At 34.0% G+C, this 10,390-nt stretch overlaps 1 protein-coding gene across 1 annotated transcript in view; it reads left to right on the forward strand.

The window, feature by feature from the left end:
* The window catches only part of LOC107658543 (unconventional myosin-XVIIIb-like), a 53,543-nt gene that overhangs the window by 1,979 nt on the left and 41,174 nt on the right, over positions 1-10,390 (forward strand). The window contains exons 2-6 of the mRNA XM_016447134.1: positions 2,648-2,781; positions 5,611-5,769; positions 7,188-7,610; positions 8,782-8,842; positions 9,606-9,718. Of these exons, the coding sequence (XP_016302620.1) occupies positions 2,743-2,781; positions 5,611-5,769; positions 7,188-7,610; positions 8,782-8,842; positions 9,606-9,718 (795 nt within the window). The 5' untranslated portion in view covers positions 2,648-2,742. The remainder of the gene's footprint in view (positions 1-2,647; positions 2,782-5,610; positions 5,770-7,187; positions 7,611-8,781; positions 8,843-9,605; positions 9,719-10,390) is intronic.

A 10,390-nucleotide genomic window follows, 5' to 3' on the forward strand; every position in this document is an offset into this window, starting at 1 on the left:
GTTCTGTTGTGTTTGTGTCGCAAGTTCAGTGACGCAGGTAGTGACGATTCTCTCCGGCCAATCCGTGATCAGCAGAGTTTACACGTCACGTTTTGGTAATGGTACGGTTCACTTGGAACCTCAACCGAGGTAGTACTAAAAAAAGTACCAGGAACAAGTACAGGTGGAAAACCCCCCAAAAGTGAACCGTACCATGCCGTACCATGCAGTGGAAAAGCGCCATAAGAGAGAGTTAAAGAACCTTTTAAGAACTATACAGGGACTTACAGGTTTTACGGTAGTGGTGCTGTATAGCACCTCATCGACTCCAAAGAACCGCTGAAGAACCATACAGGGGCTTAACAGGTTCTTTAGACAGTAGTGGTGCTATATAGCACCTTAACCACTCCAAACAACCGCTGAAGAACCTTTTTTTTTTTTTAGAGTGTACTATGGTGCCTTTTAGAGATTAAATTGCAAGCGATTAATTATTTTATTTTATCCTATATTTATTTCCTCTTTAAGGATGTGGCACATAATTTTATTTATTTATTTTTTTTTATTTGTATTTATTTTTCATTGTAATATGTGAACAGCCTGTTTTTGTTTGTTTGTTTTGGTAGAATAATATAGGTTTTTGTCATCGTATAATAATAATAATATATAATGAACTGGTAGATTCCTTGGAGTTTGCCAAAAGTGGTAATACTGAAATGTCAGAAATGTAAATGCTTACAGCACCTCAAGTGAACAAAATGTCAACAGAGTGAAACAGATTTCTAAAATGAAAAACTGCTGGCTGAACATTGACATGGTAATGAAGCACAGATCTGCGCTGTTTCCAGTCAATTCCTGCCATTTGGCCTTCATTAGACTCAGCTTCTGGGTTTGTTTTCGTCATGTGTTTTGTGTTGCTGGAGCGGGTGGTCCGTGTTTATCATGGAGCGAATGTTTCACTGAAGACTGTGGAAGAACATAATCTCCTTCATTTAGTGCCTTATTGCCTGAAGAAGCTCAGTTGGATTTGTCATCAACAGCCTACTTCTAGATTTTAGTTTTCGGTGTATTTGCCTGTGCAAAACTCACTGCAATGATTTCAGGGTGTTTTGGGCGGTTGTTAGCAGGTATCTAGAGTGTTCTTGGTGGTTTCTGTGGCTTTACCCCTACCCAAGTCCATAAGATATTCAGTTTCCTACTGTAGACGTGACTCCGGTCCTTCCTTCTCTAAATGCATGGAGTTGCGTGTCAAGGTTTAATATTTATATATCCGCAACATCCTCAGCTCCTTAGCAACCGCCAATATTAATTATGGCCAGGTCTCCTGCCGTAGGGTATGTTTGCTGAGCGATGACCTCTGTTACTCGCACCGGTCAGCCGGGCCTTTCGTTCTCTCCTGCTTTAAATCGTTCTAGGTTAAACTGTTGGTAAAAGAAGAGCAAAAAGTGCGAAGTTTTGTTTCCTTTGAAACGATGTAATGCATAAATGTCTCACACCAGCAGAGCAGCAAGTGAAGTTCAGAGATGTTTTTGATATGCGAAATAATTTGCATAACACATCCTGTATCTGCTAATGTCTGTTTCACCAGTTTGCCTAGATTTCATACAAATTCTGGATTTAAGAAACCGTATTTATTTAGAGGGAATTTCATGACAATAATTTCACAATGCAAATAACAAAATTATATTATATTTTAGAAATATCATTATTAGTTATTTAATAATTATATATTACATATTAAAAACATGTTTAGACAGAGTCATGAAAATAATGTCTCAAAATATATTATTTATTAATATTATTAATATACAATTTATTAATTTGGAATCTATTACTTAGGAATTTATTAATTATATTTAACTATATTTATACAATAAATGGCATATTAAAAACCACATTTAGAGGGAATCTCATGCACACACACACACACAATATATGTGTATATATATATTCATTATAAATACAATAATTATTATTTCTTTATAAATTATGTTTTACTATAATGACTGACTATATATTTATACAATATTACATATTTAAAACATATAGTAGTAATAATATTTAATAATATATTTATAATAATACCATTTATATTATATAAAACCTGTAGTAACTGAGTGTTTTGCTAGAACATTCATGATAAATAGTCATGCTAAGATTGGTAGAGTAAAAGAATCATTTTCACAGTGATGCACAATAATAGCCTACAGTTAATAAATGTTTATGTTGTACATTTTTCATAACAAAAACATTTTTTTTTATAATGTTAATTACATTTTTTACAGTGGTTACTACTGTCTTACTACAAGTAACATTTTCATGTTTACTATAAATGAACTATGTTAGCATAAGTAAGCTAAATATCAAGCTTTAATAAATTGTGCTGGATGAGGGAAGGTTTTGTATTAATATATTAATTCATAATTATTATTTTATTTATTCATTCTATTGAACTATATATTTATACAATGTTGCTGATATTACCATTATTATATTGTTTTCTGTTAATTTAAGAAAATATTATTAATAATAATTATATTCATAATACTTTTTTATATTATATTTTTTATGTATGTTTCGGGATTAAATTTGACCGGGATTTTATCCACGATATTCACTCCAGTATATTATGATAATCGCTCATGTTTTGTGTCTCTTTCTCCATCTGCAGGTCCACAGTGTCACTGTTTCCATTTTTTGCTCCACTTTGTGTCCTCCCTCACATCACACCTGGCTGAGATCTCCCAGCCCGACCTCGTCCCGACCATGGCGCTCTCCTCACGCTTAAAACTCTGGGAACAGAAGGGAGGTGCAGGACGGCTGCATGCATGGAGTTCAGCTCAACTAACCCGACTGCTACTTAACCCAGTTTATTAACCAGCACCAGTTCATCAATAATCACTGTCCTTTTGGAGATGCTTGTAGTCCAGCCTCAGTCTCACACAGACCACACACTGACATGAACTTGAATATGAAAGTCAAAAGACTGCCTATGTCTCTGTTTGTGTAAAGTAATTCAGTTCACATTGGCAGTGCCGTCCGGCAGCTATTTTCAGTCTAGGAATTAAACATAAAAAGTACAGCTTCTGTGATAAAGGAAAGACTGAAATCTGTGCTTGTCAATATTATATTTTAACTACATTGTCAAATCTAATAGCATCATGAATGGTATCACAATATCACATAGTATCACAAAAGTATCATAAATGTTGCTTATTTACCTCAACTCACATTAAAAAACTTTATACATTGTAAAAAAAAAAAATATATATATATATATATATATATATATACACACACATTTTTTTATATAAAATATTTTGTTTTAGACCTTCAAATGGCAAAATATATTGGAATATATATATATATATATATATATATATATATGAAGTACTTGGTGGAAATAACAAACATATATAATATTTATTAAAACCTTTCACCAAATGTCTCCAACGCTAAATTCATTAATATTTCATATCACAATTTTAAGCAGGCTTTAATTCTCACTGTGTGCCCCATGGTGCTGCTCAGTGGCTCTCTATAGTGGTCCACTTTAGGATGACAGGAGTCTTAGCATGGGTGACATTACTCTGTAAATTAAGGGTTTTAACTCTACTTGAATCTGTCATTAGGTCTTTATTATTCTAAACTAACCCTAATAAATTACTTTTCCAATTGTTCTCAACTGCCATGTGCACTTAACTATACAGCAGCATACAAGCTTCCTAGGCAGTTTAAGCTAGCTGGTATTGCAGACTGAATGCTCTCCGCTGGCTAGCGCTCATGAAGTGCAGTTATTGTAGGCTGTATCTAGTGTTTCAGCTCTGCTGGCCTGCTGAAGGACATCTACTGCCCTCAGCTCACATGTGTTTAATATCACTGCTTGTGCTGCTAATAGAGCGGCAAGGGCATCAGTGGAAACTTTCAGTGCGTATATACGACGCTTACTAAAAATATTGTCTCTTTAGTTTTCACCCTCATGAAAATTAACCATGGTTTTACTATGGTACGACTACCTGTAGTAGCCTACAGTATTTTGGTAGAAGATTCATGATAAATAGTCATGCTTATTGTGAAAGTAAGAGAATAATTTGACAATAATTATAATGTAGTAGCCTGCATTTGTTAAATGTTTAAGCTATAATTTTTTATGCCAAATAGTTTTTTTAATGGTATATTGATTTTTGCTTGTGGTCACTATGGTTGTACTACAAATACCTTTTTTATGTGTACTGTGCATGAACCATGGTAAATTGGAAATGAGGGATGTATATAGCTTCTTAGCATACACAAGCGAACAAAATATGTGACCCTGGAGCACAAAACCAGTCTTAAGTCGCTGGGGTATATTTGTAGCAATAGCCAAAAATACATTGTATGGGTCAAAATTATAGATTTTTCTTTTATGCCAAAAATCATTAGGATATTAAGTAAAGATCATGTTCCATGAAGATATTTTGTAAATTTCCTACCATAAATATATTCAAACTTAATTTTTGATTAGTAATATGCATTGCTAAGAACTTAATTTGGACAACTTTAAAGGCGATTTTCTCAATATTTTGATTTTTTTGCACCCGCAGATTCCAGATTTTCAAATAGTTGTATCTCGGACAAATATTCAAACCATACATCAATGGAAAGCTAATTTATTCAGATTTCAGATGATGTACAAATCTCAATTTTGAAAAACTGACACTTATGACTGGTTTTGTGGTCCAGGGTCACATATCAGGCTTTAGTAAGTTATCGTGCTGGATGAGAGAAGTTATTATTTTCCAAAATAAAAATGGTTTTGTATTGGCATGTTTGTTTGCGCATGTTTCTTAATATCCCTAAAACATGATGCATTTACTTATGAAAACTATTATTGTTGTTGTTATATTTTTATACTATATTTTTAGATTTCTTATTTTGCGTAAACCTCATTAAATTGTTAGTTTTATTTTTTACTAGAAAACAAGACAAGATATTAAAAAATATTTGTCATTTTTTTTATAACATTTTTTTTGTTTTCCAGAAGAAGAAAAAAATCTTAAAACAATATGCATAAAAGCTCTTTCTGATTCTGATTCTGAAAAACCTTCAAATGTCAAAATATATAAGAAAATGTACTTCAAGGAGCAAGAAAATGCATGCATTTCCACTCTTAAAATACAGGTTGGGTTAATTCAAGTGATTATGTATACAAATATATATCTACATACACACACACAGTATGTATTTGTATATGTGTGTGTGTGTGTGTGTATCTGTGTGTGTGTGTGTGTTAATATAAATATAAAGTTATCAAAGATAAATTTATAAGTATATCTTAATATTTATTTTAGCTATTTATTTTTAAATACTTTTAAATATTGAAATGAAAATGTTTTTTTTTTTGTACATGCATCAGTTTTATTTTTATTTTATTTATTTATTTATTTTTTCAATTTGTTTTCCAGATAAAAATAAAACATTCTTAAAACAATCTTATGTAAAATGTTATGGCAAAATAATAAGAAAATGCGAGTTTGCAGTGGGAATGTTGTTACCTTCTAAGCAGTTTTCCTGTGATTGCGTCAGTTAGATGGACAGTTTGTTTGTTTGTATTGATTCATGACTGGAGCTCCTGTATTCCTCATCCGTGAACAGATCAAGGAGGAGAAGAAGTCTCCCATCACTGCCGCACAGCCTCCTCCTCCTCCTCCTCCTCTTCTCTCCGCCGTCCCGGGAGGATTCCTCAAACAGCTGGTGAGAGAGACCGAGAAAGAGACACGCCACAAAGAGCCAGAGCTCAAAGAGGAGAAGACGGTGAGATCTCACTTCACTGGGTGGGATTCTGCTGGGAAAAGTTTTAGCAGGTAAAGCGGGTTATTTAACACTGAAGCGGATGGTTCCAAGGTGGTCCATCAGTTCCAACCAACTTGACCAAGATGATTTACCAGGGGGAAGACGAAATATTCTTCAGAATAAAATTTTTCATAACAACTGTCTAACTTAAGAATAGATTTAAGAATATTTTGTATTCCCCAAAACATTTCTTCAGCATGCTCTAAATTTGAATTCCTGAAAAGAATGTTCTTAGAATGTGTGAACTGCTGAAAAGCTTGGTTCTCGTAAATAACCACTTTTGTTTAAGTTTGGATAACATCCAACTTAAATCCCACAAGGTAAGATGTTTAATGCATTTATTGGTTTAAATTAAATAAGGAAATGTGTGATTGTGAAAAAAATAAGATGTTCTTAAGACAATATTTGCAAACCTTAGAAAGAGTTGCACTTACGAGCATTCTTAATTCTCAAACTTCTTAGAATTTATCTTAAGAAATGCCTTAACTTAAAAACAATAAGATGTTTAAAGAAAATATTTCCAAACTTAAGGTTTTTTCGAGAATTGCTCTTGGGAACATTCTTACAAACTTCTTTAAGAAAAGCTATAAAGATGCTCTTAAGAAAATATTGCTATACAAACTTTATCTTAAGAAATCTCTCAAACTATCTCAAACTTAATCTTAAGAACTGAAAATAAGATGTTCAAAAAAGAGAATTACAAGTAGAAACATTCTAACAAACGTAGAATATTTGCACATTTTTCAAGAATTACACTTAGGAATTTTTAGAATTCATCAAGAACTTAAACATTTTTCAAGAACTGCAAGAATTTGAATTGGATTCATTTGGATTCATCTTAAGAAATGGCTTAATTTTTTCTTTTTCAAAAGAAAAAAAATGTAAGAATTTAAGAATGTCTTTAAAGAACTTTCAAGAACATTGTTACAAACTTAATTTGTCTTAAGAAATGTCTTAAATTAAATTTTTCAGGAAATACCATTAGGAACATTCTTACAAATGTAGAATTTATCTTAGGAAATGCCTTGGCTTCTTTCTTAAGAAAAACAAAGTTTTTGTAAGAAAATATTTGCAAACCTTTTCAGTAACCTCTTAGAATCGTAAGAAATGTATTAACGTCTTTCTTAAAGGGGTCATATGATGCTATTTTAAAGATCATTATTTTGTGTATTTGTTTTAATGTTCAAAAAACAACTTGAAATCGCATCATATGACCCCTTTAAGAAGCTTCTTTCAAATAATTGATGGCACTGACTGTTATCGTTTATTACCTCACCGTTATGAGCTGGTTTTAGTTGGCTTTACCAGCAGGTGAGGGTCTTGTTTTCATGTGAAGATGACTTACACCAGACTCCTTGTGTTTTTAACACCCCTCACAGCCCAGGAAACTCAGTGACAACCTGGTCCAGAACTTCTTACTTCCCGACCAAACTCCACCGATACTGGAAGCGGAGATGGCACTACGAGCGGAGCAGCTGGTGAACGGGGAACGCGGCCGCCACACTGCGCTGACAGAGAAGAAAACATCCTCTCCCAGAAGGATCATGTCACCCGACCCAAAAAATCACAAAACTGGCTCAGAGTCCAGCACTCCAGAGGTCAGCTGGCAGGCGCAGATGCCCAGTCCCAAGACAGATACAGCCAAATCTCCAGCACCACCAATGGAAAAAGAAGTGAAGAAAGAAGAAGTAAAGGTACAACAGGAAGTTAAACCCCTGAAACAGGAAGTGAAAGAGCCGAGGCAAGAGCCTGAGGGTCAGATGACTGTAACCCCCATAAGAGAAGAGCACAAGGTGCCAGTGGTAAGTAGAACATCACAAATACACCAAACATCACTGCTATGGCATTCAGATCTACTGTGCATGACATCTCTAGTGCCTTCACCATGTCCAGAAGTGACTGTTTTTGTCAAGTTTTGGATGAATTCTGACCACGGTCTTCTCTAGGCAAGTTTTTGTAAAGATAAAAACATTTCCTGATGTTCTTAAGATTGGTGTATTGGTTTCTGGGATCTGAGGTCAACATGAAATAACATGTACAACCTAATGTGACATATTTCAGAATGAGACTGAACAGTCTGGAGTAAAAAAATAAAAAATAAAAATGCAAATATTATTATATTAATTAATATATTAATTAATAATAGTATTAATATTATTTTATTATTTAAGTATTATATTAATATTAATATAAAAATAAGTAATCATTTATTAAAATAATCGACTTTCATGTAACTGATCATTTCTCACAGTTAAAACTTCACAAATACAGCATTATTTCCCACAATAATGTATTTAACTTTATCTGTTTTTACAATCACCTGTTTTATTTACTACTGAGAGATGGAAATCAGCTTAATATTAATCAAGACACATTAATGTTAACAGTCAAGACATTACTGCATTAACTATTAGCAAGGTTGTAGCAGTGTTATTTTAATATTATTTATATACTATTCTAGTATTTATACATTTTTTAATACATTTTAAATTGTTATTAAAAATTGTTTGAATTAACTAATTTTTGAATTAGTTAATTGAAGTTAATTTAGAAGTTTTTGAAATTTTTATGTGCTTTTTAAATTAGTTTTTGTTATATATTACTATATTTAGCTTTGATTTATTTTAATTTATTAACTTTTTTTATTATCCAAATCTTTCTTGCAAAATATGCACATGGTTAATGAGGTACATAATATTTTGTTTTGTAAAGAAATATATTATTTGCTTTGATTTATTTTTATTTCAGTTTTAGAAATGTTAGTACTTCAACTTGTTTATTTCAGTTAGTTTTCCAAAGCAACATAATAATGGTATAAGTTTTTCAAGTTTTCAAGTTTCAATTACTGATTTTTTGCTATATTGTAATACTATACTAATCTAGTATTGTATACTTATTTTTTTGTTAACAGTAACAACACTGAATTGTAGTAAAGTTGTTTTACAGTATGTCTCTTTCTTTTTCTCTCTGCAGAGGGATGTGTGGTATGAAGCTGGCAAGGTGTGGTACGCACACAAAGACGGTTATACACTCGGTTAGTCACCTCTTATACCTGTGCTGGAGTGTCCACCTGACATTTAAGAGAACAGAATCTGTTGTTAATGACACGTTGTTCGGTCAGTTTTAGTAGTTGTTTTGGTTTATAAGTCATGTCTGAACACTAGACCAGCTCTCCTGTGTTGTTGAGTTGCAGGTAATTAATAGCGTGCTGTTTTAGATTATGCTATATTTACATATGGCCTTATTATTATTTTTGGGACTATCCCAGAAGTCACTGTTTTCGTACTATGTAAAAGCAGCCCCATTGCCTTCACTGTCTACTCTCGCTCTCCCGTATTTTAACTTAATATTGCTTAAAATATATCTCTTCTGGTGCAAGAGTCTACTCTTTGCATGAAAAGATGGTAAATGGGCTAACAGGCTCACAGGCTTATCTTCTTGCTGATCGGATCTGTGGTGCCGTTAGCGTTACTTCAGTTTAGTGATGAATGGGTTTAGTGTTCTTAGCTTATAAGGCTCATAGCCTCGCTAAATCTGCGCGCCGAGGCTGCCATGTTATACGATTCAAAGATTATTGCATAAAACACACAGTACTGCAGTATCTTCCTGAGCCAAAATCTGTCAGGCTCTAAAAAGAACAAAAGCACCATAAAAATAGTCCATGCAAGTTGTTGCTCCAAGTCTGGTGTGGCCAAACGCCACTGGTTTCCACATATCACGACCCTGTACACAAAATATTAGATTTACATTGAGTATTTCAGTGACCTTTGACCTGCCTTGCCTCTGATTTGTCTTAGCCACTCAGCTGAAGCCGGACGAAGGCACACCAGAGCTCCCTGACGGCAGGGTGAGGGTTCGACTGGACTCTGATGGATCCGTCCATGATGTATCCCAGTATGAGATTGAAAAGGTGAACTATTCAGCGCTATTAATTAGGGGTGTAATGGTACACAAACATGACGGTTCAGTATGTACCTCAGTTTTGACAATGTAATGGTTCAGTATGTTTTCAGTACAGCAGGGGGGAAAAACACAAAAGAGACAAAGGCCTAGTTAGATGACGCCGTGACTGAGTGTGGAATCATGGGAGTTGTGGTCTTCATCCCCACAGCCGAAGCAATCCGACGGGACTCGGGCAGAAATCATGTTCATGGATGAGCTAATGATTTATTAACGTAGTAGAATAAAGCAGGGTGAGGCTGAAAGCCGTCGAAGTGAAACGAGGCCACTGAATGAGCGTGACACACGGCTCGAAAGCAGCGGAGCTTTTATTATGCCACAGTCGAACGCTTCCGCTCCTTCCGGTCGTACGTATGTGGGGGAAAACAAAGCAGCGCTGTTTTATCATAGATACATTTAAAAGTTCTGTTATAATGCTATGTTAGAATGCGGTCGTCACCGGTCTATTAAAACGCATAACATATTAAAGCATCTTTGGTGTTTCCATGTTTTCTACAAAACAAAACCGGAAATCGAGGGGTTATGACGTCATTAGCAGGCGACACAATGACACATATGGACACGGTCCGTGTCTCTACTTAAAATTGCTTATTTCTCTGGATTTAAACATTCTTCGAAACAT

This window comes from Sinocyclocheilus anshuiensis, unplaced genomic scaffold (assembly GCF_001515605.1).
Source record: "Sinocyclocheilus anshuiensis isolate Anshui unplaced genomic scaffold, SAMN03320099.WGS_v1.1 scaffold343, whole genome shotgun sequence".
In the NCBI taxonomy this organism is placed as follows: domain Eukaryota; kingdom Metazoa; phylum Chordata; class Actinopteri; order Cypriniformes; family Cyprinidae; genus Sinocyclocheilus; species Sinocyclocheilus anshuiensis.